Source organism: Schistocerca gregaria, chromosome 3 (assembly GCF_023897955.1).
Source record: "Schistocerca gregaria isolate iqSchGreg1 chromosome 3, iqSchGreg1.2, whole genome shotgun sequence".
In the NCBI taxonomy this organism is placed as follows: domain Eukaryota; kingdom Metazoa; phylum Arthropoda; class Insecta; order Orthoptera; family Acrididae; genus Schistocerca; species Schistocerca gregaria.
In genome coordinates, this window is record NC_064922.1 from 249737798 (window position 1) to 249761016 (window position 23219).

A 23219-nucleotide genomic window follows, 5' to 3' on the forward strand; every position below is an offset into this window, starting at 1 on the left:
CCGCCCCCCGCCCCCCCTGCCCCCCCCCTACTATGGGATTGCTTCTGTGCTTGGTTTTGGGCATACTACAACAACAGGAAGGAAGGGTGCCAAGATGGAAGGGCACAGAAGCAGAGGATACACCACAGTGGGTGACTTTCCCAGCATGACACACACTTCTGTAAAATTTGGAAAAGATGGCAGGTCAAACCCAGTAAATGGGCCCATATTACTGTTAATGGAGTGTGAAGATAGTGCCAGGAGTGAAACTGGAAATTAAGACCAAAGTCATGAACCAAGTCTAAGAAGGGTCTACACCAAAATGACCATCCAATGGGAAGTCAGAGGAGGTAAACAACAGTTGAAGTGTAGGTTTGAAGCACAGGAAGAGGGAGAATGCTGCAAAGACTGGGGCCCCTTGGAAGCCAAGCACATACTCACCAAAGTGTGGTGAGCAGCCATGGGGTGCTACATGGGTGACCCCACTGCACATGGGTCTACCTTTTACCACTGGTGCTGGCTCGAGTTGAAGAAAAAGCAATGCCTTTTCATATGGGCACTCCCATCAGAGCACACATCTTTGGGCAGACCCTTTGATAGTGATGGGGCATGATTTCAGTGCAACCAGGCCATGAAGTGGTTCTGGTGACAACTGACAGGGTTGGTCTGTAGGCATTGAAATCAACTTTGGTTTTGGTGTCCTAACCAGAAGTCACCACCATCTGAGTGGATATTGTAGCAGTAGCCACCTCTGCACTATAATCTGCAGCATCTCACAGGGGACAACAGATGTTTAGTCCTTTCATGTCTTTCATGCCAGCTGCTGCAGATATCTTTGGTCTTTAACGTTGTTCCATTGCCAGTGGAGTCACCAGTACCACCAGAATCTCAATCTGTGCAGCCAGCTTCTGCTTCTTCACCTTCTCTTCTGTGTCAGAGCTCTGACCCCTTGGGAGTGTCAGCCAGCATGCTACTGCCACACTGTCCTTTCACCACACTGACCAGGTTAGTTTTGACCCTACATGCTTACTCAGGTGAGGAGATGTATTGACACTACAAGCAGTGAATAATGCAGCATCTCCCAGCATCCATGTGATGTCATAAATAATCTAGACTGATTCAAATGGCTCTGAGCACTATGTGGTCATCAGTCCCCTAGAACTTAGAACTACTTAAATCTAACTAACCTAAGGACATCACACACATCCATGCTTGAGGCAGGATTCGAACTGCGACCGTAGCATCCACACGGTTCCAGACTGAAGTGCCTAGAACCGCACACCTACACCGGCCGGCTCTAGACTCTGGAAACATTTGTTTAATATGAGGAATGACCCCAGACATGGTTGCACAAGCAACAGTATATAAGTAGCTTGCAAATAATATAATTTGAAAATCAGTTACTTTTATTGTTCTTTTTTTCTTATTTACAATAACTGATAATAAAAATTACTTGTTATGAGAATCAATGTACAGTACTAAAATTACTTCTAGATTCAATAATTTTCACATATTTTCACCATAAAATGCAAGTATGTTTGTGGTGCTTTTGCACATAATACTGTGACATGATATTCAATCCTACAATTACAGTACATATACATGTTTATGTTTAAGTTTAAACTCTCTTATTATATACCTTTCTTTTATATAAAATAAATAAATAAATAATGGAGATGTTATGATTTGGTTCAATTTGGAGCCACAATTATTTAAAGACAAGCAGCACATATTTTTAAGAAAAATATAAACTCTGTTAATTTGGACACAGGAAGAATTGCATAATAATAATGCTGAAGGCTGTAAGACATGAAAAGTCTAGAAAAGACCTTTACCCAGAAGTGGATGTGGAATGACCAATGATAATAATAATAATAATAATAATAATAATAATACTGAAAATAACAATAATAATAATATCCTTAACAGGAATTGAGGTATTCAGTACAAAATTTAGATAGCATGACAAAGCTGTAGTTATGTGCTAACTCACTGAATTAAATGTGTGTCAAACTCATTCTTTTAGGTGTTTCACTTTGTGAACTGCTGTCGCTGGATAAATATGAGCCTGTATCAGACTGAAAAAGAAAGGCAGTATTAATTCCATATTACATTACTTGTGACATCTAATTTTTTTGATTGAACATTGACTTATAAATAGATAAAAACTAACAAGGAAAAATTTGTTATATTGCACAATTACTAAGAAAGACTATTTGACTGGTACTGCTTATGTATCACATATTATCCATATTTTGTTAGTTCATAGAATTGATTATGGACTTCTCAACAGCAGTATACAATGAACAAATTAATTGTCTTTAAACTGAAGTTCCTGCACCACTGATGACTAGTAAGAAAATATATAACAAAAGACTAAAGGTGAAAGCACATACTCATACTTGGCTTAAAGGCAAGCCAGTATGTACAACAGACACCAGATCTATTTGCAGAAAAATGATGTGTTATTTACAGAACATATAAAGGTAAAACTGCATCAATGGATGAGCCTGCTTGACCCTAATTTGTCAGATTTTAGGGAAGAAAATATAAAAGCCAAAATTTTTACTTTTAGGCATAGACTATTCGAGGTCTCTCTTATCATCTTGTAAAGAAAATCACTCTGCAAAGAGCCATGTTGATTGCACTCAGAGAAATAAGCAAAAGAAAACATTATATATGTAAGCAAATGAATTTGGATTGTGTGTCCAACTGCAATGTGTAGTATGGTGTTCACATGTGAATTTCTGAAATGTTTTGTTACACTGATAGTAAAGGAGTTTTGATTTTTCAACAGCTTTCCTTCTGCACTGCTCTCTTAACATCAATAAACATATACTGCAATGATGACTATTTTTAATGAGAGGTGTGCCATGTAGACTATCAGATATGGCTAGCTTAGCAAACAATGCCTTGAAGGGTACCTGGTGGCACTTACAATATATGAGAATGCTGTTACCACAAACTTGGCAGCAAAATTCAAAATAATTAAACAGTTAATATTGCTCCCTTGACTGAGCAGCATGCAATTTATTACTGAGTAGGAAAAGTATACCAAGATATGACAAAAATACGTTTTCAACTTACAATCAGAAAAAAACCATTTCAGCACTTTTGCTACAGATAAAGAACCAGTATCTCCCAGACAAAGAAAAATGAAGCACTGAATCTGAATAATGATCAAGGCACAAACAAAATGCTCTGAATTTAAGAATTTGCAATTCTACTCTAATCTTTATGGGTTCCAGTGTACTCACACAAGTATAAAATCTGTGGGTTTTGTTAACTGTCTGTAACACTACATCATGGGAAAAACTCCATATAACAGTCTTGTAAGTAGCAGACAGTTTTAAATGGGTTTAGCTGCGTCTGATTTTCTGTAATTGATATCATTTAATATAACATTAAGCATGGGTGAATAGAGATAGAACATGAGCTCAAGTGATTTTCAAACCCAGAAGGTGCTTAATAAATTACTGAACACACAATATTAAGAGTAAACAATATTTTCTTGAGGAACTTCACAGGTTTAACAAAATAATAAGATGACTCTGAATGCTAGAAAGGTATGAAAAATAAGGGAACAGCTTTGAATTTTGCCCCACACATTATTTTGATCTGTCAGGAAGCTTTGCAACAGCTTCACTATGATATTACTTTTGATAAAAGTTAGCATGAGAAAATGATGCAGAGAAATGATACTCTATAACATAATTTTGAGAGGGTTCTACTTGTTATCTATGAACATTCTGAATGATGTTACTTACTTGTGAGACAGACTCTCTAAGTTCTGAGAAAACAATGGGAGGCACAGGCTGTTTAGAACGCTTGTAATGTCTTTTTACACACCATACAGCCCCAGCAGACCCCACAATTAGACTGACAGCTACAGCTACAACTATAATGCTCACAGAAGCAACAGATGTCTCTGAAAATTAAATCATATGACATATAGTTAAAGAATCACTGAGTACTATAGTTCAAAAGTTTTATTAAATTTTCCACATAACTTACCACTAATGTTGATTTGTATGATGTCAGTGGCTTCAGATCTATCGTCTTGTAATTCTGCTGCACATGTCCATTTACCAATATCTTCATTCTGTAGATTATTGATCTGCAGACCACATATGCCACTTTCCAGTCCATCACCATAATATATATATTTTTCTTCCATTACTCCAGGGATTGCAGGTATATTTGTACCATCTGGCCGTATGAATCTGCAGTAAGACAGACTTGAGCCCTGAGGTACTGAGAGGCATGTAATGTAAGCTGTAACTCCTGGGGAGACTAACAAACTGTTTTCTTCTGCTGATAATCTTGTTCCTGCATAAAGAATTTCTCAGGTTTATTATTTTTCAAATGTGAACCTCAATTATTGCACCTAACTGTATATCTTTCTTCCATTTGTTGTAAAATGAATTATTACGTTAGGCATCATAAACCAAGGTTGGCAGCAATTAAAACTATAGTAATTGGGTGAGATTATTTTAATGTAAGTCAGAACGCTTCTTTTCTCATCATGGATTAACTTGAGTAAGATCCGTACATAGTTGTTACCTGTTAACCACAGGAAGGCGTCTAAGCAATGATTACAACTCTTTCTTTTGCGAGCTCCTTTGGGTTTACCATTTCATCAAACAGAGAATGACTACATATGCCTGTGCATGAAGTGAACTATGGATGCATGATGGCTGTGAAGTCAGGTAAATATACTTATGGTAAAACTACAAAATGTAGTTATTAAAGCTTTGAAATAATCAAATCTTTGCTAGTTCTTTTATGATTAAGCGCAAATCTGATATTTTAGTTTTACAATATATGTAGAACATTTATAAAATAAAGAACTGAAATATTTAATTCTTCCTATTTTATTTTACATTTCTTTTTGTAGTGGAATATGTCACACTTGTCAGCCAACATCATTTTCACAAGGAGGGGTGGGTCCTTCACACATGTGATGAGTGACGCTACTGAGCAGTGCAAACATTTGGTCAAGTGCACTGTGAACGATAGACAGTGCACCATATCCTTACATTGGTGGGGTCCTGTTCATTATAAGGCTCAGTGCCTAGTGCCAGGTAGACTCCACACAGCAAAGAATATTACAGATGAGTTATTCAATGCAGCGGTTGTGAGACCATCAGACAATACATCTGTGTCAGAAAAGGAAGGTCTCCGAATATGTAAGGACTATTGTTCACTAAATGCACACACAGTTCCAAACAGGTACTTTATTCTCAACATTCCGAATTTTTCCTAAGCTTTGGCAGGGGCATGTGTCTTCAGTGTAATCGATTACAAGAGGGCTTACCTTTAGATCCCCATGCAACAGGAGGGCATATCTAAGACATATGTTATTACTCCATTGGATTATATCAGTGTCTTTTAAGGCCTTATGGACTCAACAATACCACACAGACCAAGCAGCATTTTACTGATAAAATGTGATGAGATGTTCCTTTTTCTTATTCATACCTCAATGACATTTTTTTTTTAAAACCAAATCCATGAGATCATGAGGTACACCTGTGTTCTGTATTAGATATGCTTTATCACCATGCATGGAAATCAATATGGAAAAATGCAAACTGGGCCAGGACACAGTCATGTTCTGAGGGCATACAATTAGTGCATGAGGACTCTCTTCCCAACTGCATAGAAAACAGCACTGTTTCAAGCACTCCACAGTCACAAAAGTGTGAAGAATTAAGGCAGTTCCTGGGAACCATCAACTTCTATAGGCAGCATATGCTGCAGGCTGCAGCTATACAAGCACTGCTAACAGACTCTCTGGCAGGGAAAAACAAATACGTTAGGAAACTGCTGATATGGACTTTGCAAATGCTCAAGGTATTCAATAACATCTCAAACTATTCCTCTGAGAACCTGTGACTTTAGTTCACCCAATAACCAATGCCCTATTATTTATCATCACTGAAATGAGTGGCATAGCCATAGGCACTGTACTCCAGATATTAATAGATGGGGTTCAACAACCATTATGATTCTTTTCTCAGAAACTGAGTCACAGTGGAAATGGTCTGCATCTGACAGAGGACTGTTAGCAGTGTAAGAGGTGGTACATCATTTCAAATCAGGAGTGGAAGGTGGGCCCTTCACTATTTTTGTGGATCCATTAGCATAGTACATTCAGAATCCTGGGAAAGACCACCCATCAAGTCACTTTCACTATTTGGAATATATGAGTCAATATACAAAAGATGAGCAACATATTCAAGGGCCTACAATGCAGTGGCACACTTCCTCTCGAGAATCAATGTTTTTTCAGTGTGTAGTAATTATAATGAACTTGCTTCAGCAGAGGAGATGGATGCTCATGTCAAAGATATACTACAGAACTCCTCAACAAGGCTGAAGTTTGAGTGCTGTCCCTTCCCTGTTTCACTCAGACAAGCTTAGTGCAATATCTCCACAGGGAAAATCAGGCCACTGGTTCCATCTCAGATGAGAGGACTTGTATTTGATAACCTTCCCAATTTTCTCATCTTGGCATGCATCCCATGGCTAAACTTGTAACAGACACTTTGTTTGACTGGACATTAAATACAACTGTAAATGCTGGACCCATACCTGGATTGCACGTCAATACTACAAAACAGGCAAGTATGCTATCCCAGAACTTGGCCATTATGACATTCTGGTGGGTAGCTTGCAGCACACACATTTGGCTTCAGTAAGTCCCTTCCAGATTCTGGTGGTTACGAGTATATTCTGTCAGATGTTGACAGATTAACATGGTGGGTCAAAACAATGAAAGCAATAAAAGAAGAGTTTTGGAGCACTGAATGATAGTACATAGCTCACATGTGAATATGCACATCACTACTTGTCTGGCAAACAATACTTCCTTTTATGTATTTTGATGAAAGTGAAAGTTGTTGGAGGTCTTAAAATAATCTTGGCATACTTTTCCTGAATTAGTCTCAGATCATTAGTTCTAGACAATGGTAAAATAAGCACTTGTATTAAGGAAAATATTTTGGAAAACAGCACTTCTCCGCACTGTGGCAACATTTCAGAATTTAATCTTTTCTCTATCATTGGGACAGGTCTATTATTCAAAAAGAAAGGACTATTCAGACAGAATCAAGTGGATTAGCTGGGCTTGAAAGCGTACTGTAAGGTTTTTACTCTGCAGTAGCAATACATTATGTACATGGGTAACAGGAAGATTGTAGTAGGCGATAGCTATAGTCTACAAGAAGTAGTTTGTTCAATGTTGGATTGCATGTTAGTACCATACAATTGTCAACTGAAATATGCAAAAAGTCATATGAAGTTTAAAATATCACTTATTGTAGAATGAACAAAATTAACAAAGTGTGTTAGTAAAAATTCAACATCGAACTGTAATTCAGTAGTGTTTAAACAAATGTGTATTGAATAAATGTGGATGAAAGCAGAGTGACAAAAGCAATAAAATTTATCAACCTGTTAATTCTCATCATAGCAGGGAAATGAATTGTTTCTATGTGTGTGAACTGTGATCTGTGAAAAGTACAAACAGGGCTCCAAATTTAAGTGGAATCTACACGCACCATTTACCAGACATGTTATCGACTATTGTGGGTGGATCCCACCTTATTCATTAAACAATTACAAGTGGGGCCAAATTTTTTGGATGGATTAGTAGATACAGTGAAGCAATAGCACATATGTGAAATGGAAGGCCACATGACAAAAGACAGTGATAATCACATATTTGCAAATAGATGTTACAGCGTATTAGAGAAGAATGTCTACTTGTTAATTTAATTAAAGGGGTGAATAGGAAATTGGACTGTGCAGGTATTTACAAGTTAGCCTTCCAATAACCATAGCCTTTAACTCATTTAGAAAATTTGGGATAAAAAACATGATAATTTTTGTTTATGGCACACATCTGTATCAGTAGTGTGCATGCTGATTTTACTGAGAAATGAGTGTGAATGTGGGTAAAAGACATAAAATATTTTAGGTAAAAGTGCAGAAATTGGTTCTAAAACACACACACACACACACACACACACACACACACACACACACACACACACACACACTAAGTGGAACATAAATATAAGAAAAATGTAAAAATATAAACTCCAGTTATTAATAAAACATGTATTAATAGGGAAGAGATAAAACAGTGAATTACATATGTTATCTAGATGGCCATTTAGAAAGTCAGAGCAGATGAGAGTGTTTCTCTGTCCATTGCACTCTTTAGGATTGCATAGAGCTCTATGTTAAAGATAGAAAATTTGTCTATAAGCAGACTCTACATCAGAGGAAACTTCTGAGCAACAACAGTTTGTTCCTGCTTAAAACAATTAGTATAGATAAACTTTAACTTTTAGTGCTCATCTAAAAACATGTCAAATTCTTGTTTCAAAATATAATCTGGTGTACAAAATTTCCTGAAGTCTGTCAGATTTAAAAACAGCATTACCCTCCTACTAATAGGGGTGGATACTAGCTTCAAACCTTGTGTTGAAACATTCCTATCCATCAAGCTAAGATCTGTTAGATGTCCCTTTGCTCCCATATTAATTGGTCTTCTCAATCTGTTGTAAATTACATACATTTATTGTGGTTATAATCAGACTAGAAGATTAAAGGCTAGAGTCTTGGGGACTGATTGACCATGTTGTGCCTTTGCAAACTTATTGTGGATGTTGAAGCCAGTTCCCAAGCCTCAGCAAAGAGGTTATGTATAAAGCTTTTTCTGAAGGCCCTTGTTGCCTGCCTAATGCCCTCATTGTGAATGGGGTTCAAGATCTGTAGATTGGATGGCTGTGTAGAACCATATACACTATGGCTATAGTCCTGCCACAACTGAGCATAAAAGGATCTGTGCACATCCCCATTTCCCTTCCCTCCTCCTAATATGTACTGCTAATGCACTTAAATCTATGAAATATTTAGTAGCTTTAGAACTTTAAATGCAGCTGCTCTAGCTGACTTTTAAAATAGTATGCAATATGGAGAATTAGTGTACTGCCTGGTATGTGGGTATTTCTTGAATCAATAGTTTGGCTTTTCTGCTTTTGGCATTAACCAATAATTTTCAGTAGACAATTGGCTCTTTTGATTACCAATCTGAAAATTTTAGATTTTGATTAATTTTTTTAATTAGTTATCACAACTGGCAAATTAGTAGTATCTAATAAAAATACACAAGTATGTGAGACTACATTGTTTATGTCATACAAATTCTAAAATTTTTCCTAAAATATAACTTCAAAAGGAAAACCAAAATTGGTGACAGTTTTACAATGATGTTAAATCACTGTACTGATGTGGGTGAATACTGTATCCCGATATTATCAATATAAAATGAAATTGGTAATCAAAACAAATCCTAAATTTAAATTTTTTTTAAATCTATAAAAGGCATTTTATGAAGGAAAAACATGTGTATTAAAGTTAAAGAATCAAGCTAAGAAAATTTAGCATGATAAATTATGGAAGATGCATTATATAATGGCAACGGCCTTGCCGCAGTGGATACACCGGTTCCCGTGAGATCACCAAAGTTGAGCACTGTTGGGCATGGTCAGCACTTGGATGGGCAACCATCAGGGCCGCCATGCACTGTTGCCATTTTTTGGGGTGCACTAGGCCTCGTGATGCCAACTGAGGAGCTACTCAACTGATTAGTAGCCGTTTCAGTCAAGAATACCATCATAACGACCAGGGGAGCGGTGTGCTGACCCCACGCCCCTCCTATCTGCATCCTCCACCGAGGATACCACGGCAGTCGAATGGTCTCGGTAGGCCACTCATGGCCTGAAGACAGAGTGCATTATATAATAACAACAATAATTGTGATGAATTTTATAACAGCGAAAAACTATGATCCAACTGTTGTACATATATAACTGTGTGAGTGACAGATGTCTTGAGTTATTTCACATTTGATCTTTTGGTGTACTGATTCTATTGTGACTTTGTAGTAATTTTGTTTGGCTTACTTATTAACATATTGATTTTTTGCACATAAGTCAACCCCAACGCCATTACATCTCACATCCTGAGGTAATATAATTTGACGGAGCAGATAAATGATAGAAGCACTTTCCTCGAGATGCTTCAGGTGTAGCAACCAAGGGAGTTTAGCATCAAAGAGGAGGCCCAGGAATTTTACTGATATCTTGAAACTAAGAATTGTGTTTCTCAGTTGCAGTTTGGTTTGATTAACCACATGACTTATACAATTACAATAGACACATACACATTCATCTGGGGAAAAAACTGAAGACTGATAACTAGAAGGTGAATACAATAATGAAAAAATCACCAACAAAAAGAGAGCAGCAGACTAGGCTTCCAACTGTGGACACTACACTGTTATCAGCTGTTCCAGAAAGAACAGCAGTTAACACATTCCCCCAAGGAATACAAATCTCAGTATGTCAGTCTAAAAGTGCATTGCCAACTGGACCTGAAAAAACACCATGAAATGTAGGACCTCACTATAATGGAAAGACAATCCCAGAAGTGACATAACTACATTTTTTGGCTGATACTGTATCTCTAAGTAGTATCATAGACAAAAATCAAACAATAGAAAATCCAGGATGGAATGTAACAATATTATGAAAAGGACAGTTACTCCTCACAGCAGAGGTCCTGAGTAACAGACAGGCACAACAAAAAAGACTGTCAAGAGTGAGGTTTCAGCCAATAAGGCATTCATCAGAAATAGACAACATACACACAAACACTCACATAAATGAACATCACACGCACATGACCACAGTCTCTGGCTGTTACGGCAAAAGTGCGAGCAATAGCCGCACATGATGGGAGAACCAATCAAGTGTTACGAGTAAGGAGGAGGCTGGGGCAAGGAGAGAGAGGGATAGCAGGGTAGGTGTGGGGTTAGTAAAGTGCTGCTTATGGGAGCATACAGGGATGAGGTGATGAGAGGGTAGGGAAGCTATGTGCAGTTGGGAGGATAGATTGAGAGAGGTGTAGCAGAAAATTTGGTAGAAAGAGGGCAATTAGTGCTGGAATGGGAACAGAGAAAGGGCTGGATGGGTAAGACAATGACTAACAAACGTTGAGGCCAGGAAGATTATGGGAACATAGAATATATTGCAGGGAAAATTTCCGTCTACTCAGTTTAGAATTGCTGGTGTTAGTGGGGAAGATCCAGATGGCACAGGCTGGCAAGCAATCATTGAAATAAAGCATGTTGTATTGGGCAGCATGTTCAGCAACAGGGTGGTCCAGCTATTTCTTGGCCACAGCTTGTCAGTGGCCATTCATGCAGACAGACTGCTTGTTGAAACTTCCTGGCACATTAAAACTGTGTGCCGGAGAGAGACTCGAACTCAGGACCTTTGCCTTTCACAGGAAAGTGCTCTACATCTACATCTACATCTACATCTACATCCATACTCCGCAAGCCACATGACGGTGTGTGGCAGAGGGTACCTTAAGTACCTCTATCAGTTCTCCCTTCTATTCCAGTCTCGTATTGTTCGTGAAAAGAAGGATTGTTGGTATGCTTCTGCGTCGGCTCTAATCTCTCTGATTTTATCATCATGGTCTCTTTTCAAGATATACGTTGGAGGGAGCAATATACTGCTTGACTCTTCGGTGAAGGTACGTTCTCGAAACTTCAACAAAAGCCCGTACCAAGCTACTGAGCGTCTCTCCTGCAGACTCTTCCACTGGAGCTTATCTATCATCTCCGTAACGCTTTCGTGATTACTAAATGATCCTTTAACAAAGTGTGCTGCTCTCCGTTGGATCTTCTCTATCTCTTCTATCAACCCTATCTGGTACGGATCCTACACTGCTGAGCAGAATTCAAGCAGTGGCGAACAAATGTACTGTAACCTACTTCCTTTGTTTTCGGATTGCATTTCCTTAGGATTCTTCCAATGAATCTCAGTCTGGCATCTGCTTTATCAACGATCAACTTTATATGATCGTTCCATTTTAAATCACTCCTAATGCGTATTCCCAGATAATTTATGGAACTAACTGCTTCAAGTTGCTGACCTGCTATACTGTAGGTAAATGATAGGGGATCTATCTTTCTATGTATTCGCAGCACATTACACTTGTCTACATTGAGATTCAATTGCCATTCCCTGCACCATGCGTCAATTCACTGCAGATCCTCCTGCATTTCAGTACCATTTTCCAAAGTTACAACCTGTCGATATACCATAGCATTATCCGCAAAAAGCCTCGGTGAACTTCCAATGTCATCCACAAGGTCATTTATGTATATTGTGAATAGCAACGGTCCTACGGCACTCCCGTGCAGCACACCTGAAATCACTCTTACTTCGGAAGACTTCTCTCCATTGAGAATGACATGCTGCGTTCTGTTATCTAAGAACTCTTCAATCCAATCAAGCAATTGGTCTGATAGTCCATATGCTCTTACTCTGTTCATTAAACGACTGTGGGGAACTGTATCGAACACCTTGCGGAAGTCAAGAAACATGGCATCTACCTGTGAAACCGTGTCTATGGCCCTCTGAGTCTCATGGACAAATAGAGCAAGCTGCGTTTCACATGGTTGTCCTGCGACACGCATGCTGATTCCTACAGTACAGATTTCTAGTCTCCAGAAAAGTCATTATACTCGAACATAATACGTGTTCCAAAATTCTACAACTGATCGACATTAGAGATATAGGTCTATAATTCTGCACATCTGTTCAACATCCCTTCTTAAAAACGGGGATGACCTGTGCCCTTAACCAATCCTTTGGAATGCTATGCTCTTCTAGAGACCTACGATATACTGCTGCAAGAAGGGGGCAAGTTCCTTCACGTACTCTATGTAAAATTGAACTGGTATCCCATCAGGTCCAGCGGACTTTCTTTTATGAGCGATTTTAATTGTTTCTCTATCCCCCTGTCATCCATTTCGATATCTACCATTTTGTCATCTGTGTGACAATCTAGAGAAGGAACTACAGTGCAGTCTTCCTCTGTGAAACAGCTTTGGAAAAAGACATTTAGTATTTTGGCCTTTAGTCTGTCAATCTCTGTTTCAGTACCATTTTGGTCACAGAGCGTCTGGACATTTTGTTTTGATCCACCTATCGCTTTGACATAAGACAAAAATTTCTTAGGATTTTCTGCCAAGTCAGTACATAGAACTTTACTTTCGAATTCATTGAACGCCTCTCGCATAGCCCTCCTCACACTACATTTTGCTTCTCTTAATTTTTGTTTGTCAGCAGGGTTTTGGCTATGTTTATGTTGGCTGTGAAGTTCCCTTTGCTTCTGCAGCAGTTTTCTAATTTTTTTGTTGTACCACAGTGGCTCTTTTCCATCTATTATGATCTTGCTTGGCACATACTCATCTAACGCATATTGTACGATGGTTTTGAACTTTGTCCACTGATCCTCAACACTATCTGTACTGGAGACAAAACTGTAATCTGTTTTTTGTCACTTTTGCTAAACAGATAAATCTTCCTAACTTTTTTAATATTTTTATTTGCAGCTGAAATCATCGATGCAGTAACCACTTTATGATTGCTGGTTCACTGTTCTGTGTTAACTGTTTCAAATAGTTCGGGTCTGTTTGTCACCAGAAGGTCTAATATGTTATTGCCACAAGTCGATTCTCTGTTTAACTGCTCAAGGTAATTTCCAGATAAAGCACTTACAAAAATTTCTACTGGATTCTTCGTCCCTGCCACCTGTTATGAACGTTTGAGTCTCCCAGTCTATACCCGGCAAATTAAAATCTCCACTCAGATCTATAACATGGTAGGGAAATCTACTCGAAATATTTTCCAATTTATCCTTCAGGTGCTCAGCCATAACAGCTGCTGAGCCAGTGGGCCTATAGAGACATGCAATTACCATGTCTCAGCCTGCTTTAACTGCGACCTTCACCCAAATTATTTCACATTTCGGATCTCTGTCAATTTCCTTCGATAGTATTGCACTTCTTATCGCTATAAACATGCCTCCCCCTTCACTGTACAGCCTGTCTCTGTGGTATACATTCCAATCTGAGTTTAGGATTTCATTACTGTTTATGTCTGGTTTCAGCCAACTTTATTACCCTAGTACTATATGGGCACTGTGACCGTTTATTAACGAGAGCAGTTCTGGGACCTTTCTATAGACGCTCCTGCAGTTTATTATTAGCACATTAATATTGTTATTCCCTGTTGCATTTTGCCTACTCCTACCTTGCCAAGTCACAGGAGGCATCTTGTCGGGCCTAGGGAGGAAATTCTCTAACCTAAAAAACCCACATTTGCACTCCGCACGTACTCCACTACCCTTGTAGCCGCTTCCTGCATGTAGTGCACGCCTGACCTGTTCAGGGGGACCCTACATTTCTCCACCTGATAGCGGAGGTCAAGAAATTTGCACCCCAGATCTCCGCAGAATCATCCGAGCCTCTGGTCTAAGCCTTCTACTCAGGTCCAAACCAGGGGACATCGATCGGTTCTGGGAATGATACTACAAATAGTTAGCTCAGATTCCACCTCGCAATTGAGGATTTCCACCTTCACCAATTACGCCAACCGCCTGTACGAAGTGAGGATGACCTCTGAAACCATACGGCAGGAATCATTGGTGCCGACATGAGCAACAATTTGCAGTCGGGTGCACCCAGTGCTCTGTATCACTGCCGGCAGGGCCTCCTCAGTATCTCGGATGAGACTCCCCGGCAAGCAGACAGAGTGAACACTGGCCTTCTTCCCCGACCTTTCCGCTATTTCCCTAAGGGGCTACATCACCTGCCTAACGTTGGAGTTCCCAATAACTAATAAACCCCTCCCCCCGTGTGCCCCGTGTGCCTGCTCGGACCTTGCTGAAGGAGCCGCCACATGTCCACTCACAGGCAGAGTGGGCAATGCCACATGGCCAGCTTCCACATTGACCCTCCGTCTCGTGCACCATGAACGCCGCTGAACCTGCCACTCCCCTTGGGGAGAGGGTGGCCCAACTGTGCCCGGTACCCGCGAAGATGTCTCGGCAGCACGGACAGTGGGTGAAGCATGTAACACCTGGGGTGTACCATGTGATGCACCAGACTCTCCACTGCTGCTACACTCCGAGGCAGCAGCCTGAAGATGGCTGACCATGGCCATCAACACGTTGAGCTGTTTGAGCTACCCAAGCACGACTCATACCCTATCCTCACAGCTTTACTTCTGCCAGTACCTCGTCTCCTACCTTCCAAGCTTTACAGAAGCTCTCCTGCAAACCTTGCAGAACTAGCACTCCTGAAAAAGGATAGTACGGAGACATGGCTTAGCCACAGCCTGGGGGATGTTTCCAGAATGAGATTTTCACTCTTTCTTTCAGGAGTGCTAGTTCTGCGAGGTTTGCAGGAGAACTTCTGTGAAGTTTGGAAGGCAGGAGATGAGGTACTCGCAGAAGTAAAGCTGTGAGGATGGTGTGCGAGTTGTGCTTGGGTAGCTCAGATGGCAGACACTTGCCTGTGAAAGGCAAAGGTCCTGAGTTCAAGTCTCAGTCCAGCACACAGTTTTAATCTGCCAAAAAGTTTCATATCGATGCACACTCCACTGCAGAGTGGAAATCTCATTCTGGAGACTGCTTGTTCTTTGTCATGCCCACATAGAGCGCAGAGAAGTGGTTGCACCTTAGCTTGTAGATCACATGGCTGGTTTCACAGGTAGCCCTGCCTTTGATGGGATAGGTGATGCTTTGACCAGATTGCAGTAGGGGTGGTGGGAGCATGTATGGAACAGTTATTGTATCTAAGGCTGTTACAGATATAGGAGCTATGAGGCAAGGGGTTGGGAGCAGGGGTTGTGTAAGGATGGGCAAGGATACTGTGTAGGATCAGTGGCCACCAGTACACCAGTGTGGGAGGGATGAGGAAGCAACACTTTATTGTCCCCCACCCCTACCCTGCTATCCCTCCCCATCCCTGCCCAAACCACCACCTTAACATCTGTCCCCCCCCCCCCCCCCCCTACAGATCACACACACTGTTGCTTCTCTCATCATCCACTTCTGCTTGCAGCCTGGCCCCAACAGCCAGAGATTGTGTTCATGTATATGTGAACTGTGTTTGCATGAGTGTGTATGTATATATTGTCTATTTCTGATGAATGCCTTGTTGGCTGAAAGCTGCTCACTTTGATGGTTTTTTCATTGTGACTGTCAGCAACCCAGCACCTCTGCTATATGGTGAGTAGCAGCTACCCTTTTCATAATATAGTTACATAGTTTCACAGGCAATTTCAATGTAAAAAAATATTCGTAACATTTGCTGCCTACACAGAAAACGATTTGGTATCACCGCATCCAGGAGTATTAGGTTTTCATGTGTAGAAAGGTACTGATAGAAACTACAATGAAGGTGACTGAAATTTTTCTGGTTTCTTCAGTTTGTACTAAAGAGCTCTTGATCATTAGTGCTAGTGTCTTCTCTACATAACAGGATGTGCTACACTGTGATAACTACATGGGTTGGTGCATTATCCTTCCCAGGTTTTGGGAGAAGGGTGATGATTGCTTCCCTCCAAGAGTAAAGATATTGTCTCTTAGACTATACCCTGTTAAAAGCATCAGGAGAGATTTTTTGATCACTATTCAAATTTTTTGACATATCATAGTGCATTTCATCTTTCCCTGATGATGTATTGTGAGCTACAGATAGTACATTCTTTTTATTTCCCCATACATGCTAGGTGGTTGTACTCTTCAATGTCATTGGAGCTAAATTATAATCACCCATTCCCAGTTTTCTCCCATTCGTATTTGTATGCAACACCTTGACTGGCAATAGATGCCATTTTTTCAAAGTATTTTGCCATTCTCTATTCTACTGCTTCTGCTGTAGTGCTTAGGGCACTGCTATGCTGTATGGTCACTGCTGTGCATGAATTACCTTTCCCATTGCTCCTTACGATTGGCTCATACATTTTTACTGATGCTATGAAACAGTTAACATATTGTGAAAATCCATGCCATAGCTGATTTTTGCTCTCTATGATAATGCACCAAGCTTTTCCAGAAAAATGTGAAAGGCTACTAGATCACTAACAGATAGATTATAATGGAACATTTGCAGCACTGCCCATTGGCTGCTATATGGCACTCCTTGCCCCATCATAATACTGGTTGTCTGCCACGCATAACAGGTAACATTGGGACTAACACATCAGTCACTCTGTTGATGATGATGATGATGATGATGATGATGATGATGATGATGATATTAACGTGTTCTACAATAGCCTTGATGCTGAAATACAGACAGGTTACTGTAAAGCATCCAGATGCTTTTGTTTAACATCCATTTAGGTGGCAAGTGTTTATGTACCTAGCAGGTTGATTCAATCAGGAAAATGCTCGTTAGAATCCAAGACCTCCACTGCTTGCCAAAGGACATGCTTTCCTTGTGTTGATGAAGTAGACATTACTCGAGAAGAGGAACCTTTACACTATTTGCCCCCCTGGGACAAGTGGATGTAGAGATGTATAGCATGTGATACGCACTGGAATTTCCAAGGCGGAAGGGCAGGGCAGTTTGTAGATGATGCCCTCAAGGGCTTCATTATCCATGTATTCATGAGGTGGAAAATACCAGCAGCACATTAGGGTGTCCAAACATTAGCAGTTACTAACTGAAGGTGGGCAATGGGGAAAACAAGTACAGAATGTAATGTCTTAGGGATAAATACTGCCACTTCATCCTTTGTCCTCTCACTTACTAATGTCATCCTTTCTGTTGATGATGTAACCTTTAAATATAGGGTTCTCTAAAGGCTTCACTGTGTATCTTGTATGTGTTGGCACAAGAGCCTATACTATCTTTACTTCTTTCACATATATTCCTAAACCTTTTACATTCCATTTCAGTTTAAGAATCATTATTTACATGGACTTTTCTTTAGCCTCATCTCTCCTCTTTGGTGACATGTTGCAAGTAGGATGACCTTCCACTTTATCAGTGTGTGTATTCAGTCTCACTTCAGTGTAAGCTTAATTAGCTAATGCTGACCACCTGTTATCATATGATTTCATGACAGGTTTTTTGTCTTTTGTAGTAGCACTGCAAGCTATTTAGAAAAGACTGAACTGCTCTGTGCTTCTCTCTTATGCTGCAGGTTGTCTAATCAGTTTGGTAGTGACCTTTGCTGAAACTAGTTTAGAAATAGCTGCAGACTCAGGAGTGTCGGTATCATTGCATGTAAATTGTGCCAATATCTGTTGCCTTTGTTTGTGTGGCAGCAGAGAATGTCAAGAAAACAGGAGGCTGGATGACCTTATACTCTTTCCTGCATCCGTGTAAAAAATTTTCTTGGTCACTTTAATTTGAAATTTCTTTTCTTTTAAAAATGCCACACTATTCCTGTTCCAAGTAGGGTGATTACTGAGAGTTTACACAGAAATGTGCCTCTGAATGTGATGCCCCTACTTTGTGGGCAAATTTCCCTCACATTCCATGTGATGTCTTACCATTACATTCTTCTGTGGAGTGACAGTATCTTCGACATTCATAACACCATACGAGATTGGGCATGTAACATCTTATCTTCAGTCAAATAAATCCAGAGTTCATCAGCTCAAGGAGGATATGCAGATTGAAAGTTAGGATGAAAGCAGCATTCTCCAGCTCACCATTCATTCACTCTGTTGTGTTTACTACTACTTTTTTGGTTTCCATTTCCTATTCTTTTTGGACTTCAGGCAGTGTCTATGTCCATGACCATGTCCATGATGTCTCCACAATTTATGAAGCCATTACTTAAGTTGAGAGTATTATGTTTCTCAAATGCTACAGCATGTTGACGAACTTTGAAGTGTGTTTACTTGTATGAGATGTAAAAGTTTCAACCAGAAGCATTCCGTAGCAAAGGTGTTAGATTGTCTTCATACTTCCAGAAATACTTCAAAGTTTAGTTGATTTAGAAGGGATATACTTTCTCAAAAGACACCTCCTCTGTTTTTACCACAATAAAGATGTTCTGGCACTGTTGTACTCTTATCATGATGACAGTCCAGTTTTCCTAAAGGATTTCCAGAGGGACTATTGTGTTCAGCCTTCTTAATAGTTTCAGTGTTGGTGATCTCTAATGGTCCACCAATTCCACTGAGGGAGATGATTTTGTGTTAGTAAGGTTCCAAGCAGGTTACCACTAAGTATTCTTTTGCCTGAACAGCCATCCATCCTAATAGCATTCACGATACCCTAAGACTGAAGTTTTTCTATAGACGGTGTAACATCCTCGCAATCGTGCAGTTAAGCCAAATCTACCACTCTCCAAAACACTCACAATGTCCCTCTGTCATCCCCAGTGGTGTTTGTTCATGCATATTCAAAAATACTGGTAATATGAGACTGGCTGCACTTACCAGCACACAGCTCAGAAACTCTGGGCCTGCTATGCCTGTGCCCATCATTGCCTGAAGTTAGACTTCCAGAATGGAAAGAGACATGGTTCCGAAAAGGTTCAGGGTCCCATTTTCCAGAGACCTGATGAATTAATCATGTTTATTTATTATGTATTTCTGCACCAGGAAACAATGTGCCTTGTATTAAATTTTTTTATGTGTGTGATGTGGTCGATAAATTTCATTTTCCTATGATGCTTTACACCCCCCCCCCCCCCCCCCCCCCCAACATAGAACTTGCCGTTGGTGGGGAAACTTGCGTGCCTCAGCGATACAGATACCCATACCGTAGGTACAACCGCAATGGAAGGGTATCTGTTGAGAGGCCAGACAAATGTGTGGTTCCTGAAGAGAGGCAGCAGCCTTTTCAGTAGTTGCAAGAGCAACAGTCTGGATGATTGACTGATCTGGCCTTGTAGCAGTAACCAAAACGGCCTTGCTGTGCTAGTACCGCGAACGGCTGAAAGCAAGGGGTAACTACGGCCGTAATTTTTCCCCAGGGCATGCACCTTTACTGCATGATTAAATGATGATGGCCTCCTCTTGGGTAAAATATTCCGGAGGTAAAATAGTCCCCCATTCGGATCTCCGGGCGGGGACTACTCAAGAGGATGTCGTTATCAGGAGAAAGAAAACTGGCGTTCTACGGATTGGAGCGTGGAATGTCAGATCCCTTAATCGGGCAGGTAGGTTAGAAAATTTAAAAAGGGAAATGGATAGGTTGTGGGAATTAGTGAAGTTCGGTGGCAGGATGAACAAGACTTTTGGACAGGCGAATACAGGGTTATAAATACAAAATCGAATAGGGGTAATGTGGGAGTAGGTTTAATAATGAATAGGAAAATAGGAATGCAGGTAAGCTACTACAAACAGCATAGTGAACGCATTATTGTGGCCAAGATAGATACAAAGCCCACACCTACTACAGAAGTAGAAGTTTATATGCCAACTAGCTCTGCAAAGGACGAAGAAATTGAAGAAATGTATGATGAAATAAAAGAAATTATTCAGATAGTGAAGGGAGATGAAAATTTAATAGTCATGGGTGACTGGAATTCAAGTGTAGGAAAAGGGAGACAAGGAAACATAGTAGGTGAATATGGATTGGGGCTAAGAAATGAAAGAGGAAGCCGCCTGGTAGAATTTTGCACAGAGCACAACTTAATCATAGATAACACTTGGTTTAAGAATCATGAAAGAACGTTGTATACATGGAAGAACCCTGGAGATACTAAAAGGTATCAGATAGATTATATAATGGTAAGACAGAGATTTAGGAACAAGGTTTTAAACTGTAAGACATTTCCAGGGGCAGATGTGGTCTCTGACCACAACCTATTGGTTATGACCTGTAGATTAAAACTGTAGAAACTGCAAAAAGGTGGGAATTTAAGGAGATGGGACCTGGATAAACCGAAAGAACCAGAGGTTGTACAGAGTTTCAGGGAGAGCATAAGGGAACAATTGACAGGAATGGGGGAAAGAAATACAGTAGAAGAAGAATGGGTAGCTTTGAGGGATGAAATAGTGAAGGCAGCAGAGGATCAAGTAGGTACAAAGACGAGGGCTAGTAAAAATCCTTGGGTAACAGAAAGAATACTGAATTTAATTGATGAAAGGAGAAAATATAAAAATGCAGTAAATGAAGCAGGCAAAAACGAATACAAACGTCTCAAAAATGAGATCGACAAGAAGTGCAAAATGGCCAAGCACGGATGGCTAGAGGACAAATGTAAGGATGTAGAGGTTTATCTCATGAGGATTAAGATAGATACTGCCTACAGGAAAATTAAAGAGACCTTTGGAGAAAATAGAACCACTTGTATGAACATCAAGAGCTCAGATGGAAACCCAGTTCTAAGCAAAGAAGGGGAAGCAGAAAGGTGGAAGGAGTATATAAAGGGTCTATACAAGGGCGATGTACTTGAGGACAATATTATGGAAATGGAAGAGGATGTAGGTGAAGATGAAATGGAAGATAAGATACTGCGTGAAGAATTTGACAGAGCACTGAAAGACCTGAGTCGAAACAAGGCCCCGGGAGTAGACAACATTCCATTGGAACTACTGACGACATTGGGAGAGCCAGTCCTGACAAAACTCTACCATCTGGTGAACATGATATACGAGACAGGCGAAATACCCTCAGACCAAGAAGAATATAATAATTCCAATCCCAAAGAAAGCAAGTGTTGGCAGATGTGAAAATTACCGAACTATCAGTTTAATAAGCCACTGCTGCAAAATACTAACACGAATTCTTTACAGACAAATGGAAAAACTAGTAGAAGCCGACCTCGGGGAAGATCAGTTAGGATTCTGTAGAAATACTGGAACACGTGAGGCAATACTGACCTTACGACTTATCTTAGAAGAAAGATTAAGGAAAGGCAAACCTACGTTTCTAGCATTTGTAGACTTAGAGAAAGCTTTTGACATTGTTGATTGGGATACACTCTTTCAAATTCTGAAGGTGGCAGGGGTAAAATACAGGGAGCAAAAGGCTATTTACAATTTGTACAGAAACCGGATGAATGTTATAAGACTCGAGGGGCATGAAAGGGAGGCAGTGGTTGGTAAGGGAGTGAGACAGGGTTGTAGCCTCTCCCCAATGTTATTCAATCTGTATATTGAGCAAGCAGTAAAGGAAACAAAAGAAAAATTCGGAGTAGGTATTAAAGTCCATGGAGAAGAAATAAAAACTTTGAGGTTCGCCGATGACATTGTAATTCTGTCAGAGACAGCAAAGGACTTGGAAGAGCAGTTGAATGGAATGGACAGTGTCTTGAAAGGAGGATACAAGATGAACATCAATAAAAGCAAAACGAGGATAATGGAATGTAGTCGAATTAAGTAGGGTGATGCTGAGGGAATTAGATTAGGAAGTGAGACACTTAAAGTAGTAAAGGAGTTTTGCTATTTGGGGAGCAAAATAACTGATGATGGTCGAAGTAGAGAGGATATAAAATTTACACTGGCAATGGCAAGGAAAGCGTTTCTGAAGAAGAGAAATTTGTTAACATTGAGTATTGATTTAAATGTGAGGATGTCATTTCTGAAAGTATATGTATTGAGTGTAGCCATGTATGGAAGTGAAACATGGACGATAAACAGCTTGGACAAGAAGAGAATAGAAGCTTTCGAAATATGGTGCTACAGAAGAATGCTGAAGATTAGATGGGTAGATCACATAACTAATGAGGAAGTATTGAATAGGATTGGGGAGAAGAAAAGTTTGTGGCACAACTTGACCAGAAGAAGGCATCGGTTGGTAGGACATGTTCTGAGGCATCAAGGGATCAGCAATTTAGTATTGGAGGGCAGTGTGGAGGGTAAAAATCATAGAGGGAGACCAAGAGGTGAATACACCAAGCAGATTCAGAAGGATGTAGGTTGCAGTAGGTACTGTGAGATGAAGAAGCTTGCACAGGATAGAGAAGCATGGAGAGCTGCATCAAACCAGTCTCAGGACTGAAGACCACAACACAACATGATACTTTACAAGTCCATATTACCTACTTTAACCAACTTAACAGTAATTGATACTGAGTTGTAACTGACCTATTGGGACAGCTAATTAATGAAATACATGATACTCAATTCATATAGGAATATATGCTTCTAGTGAAATATGTGATACACTGTAACTTTTATTATATTATTTTGTATTTATGATTATGTTTCTTTCTGGTATACATAATTATCATTATTCAACAACATTTGAAGTAATTTAATGACCTATATAAAATAAATTTTATCACCTCATTTCTTATACAAAGTTATGAGTCTGTACAAGTTAAAATTTTGTGTATGTATGTATTTCCTCTGTCAGTTCAATAATTTCAAATCCAGGAACA

At 39.9% G+C, this 23219-nt stretch overlaps 1 protein-coding gene and 1 pseudogene across 2 annotated transcripts in view; one reads left to right on the forward strand and one right to left on the reverse strand.

Annotated features, from left to right (window-relative positions):
- Positions 1–1364: 1364 nt before the first annotated feature.
- Positions 1365–23219, reverse strand: part of LOC126353808 (uncharacterized) — a 341733-nt gene continuing 319878 nt past the window's right edge. Inside the window, exons 13-15 of one of the 2 annotated variants that reach the window (XM_050002905.1) lie at positions 3994–4308; positions 3747–3907; positions 1365–2057 (exon numbers count right to left, since the gene is read on the reverse strand). In XM_050002905.1, coding sequence (XP_049858862.1) covers positions 1977–2057; positions 3747–3907; positions 3994–4308 — 557 coding nt within the window. In that variant the 3' untranslated portion in view covers positions 1365–1976. The remainder of the gene's footprint in view (positions 2058–3746; positions 3908–3993; positions 4309–23219) is intronic. The other variant, XM_050002906.1, reaches the window with a different exon arrangement.
- Positions 9471–9588, forward strand: LOC126357208 (5S ribosomal RNA; annotated as a pseudogene).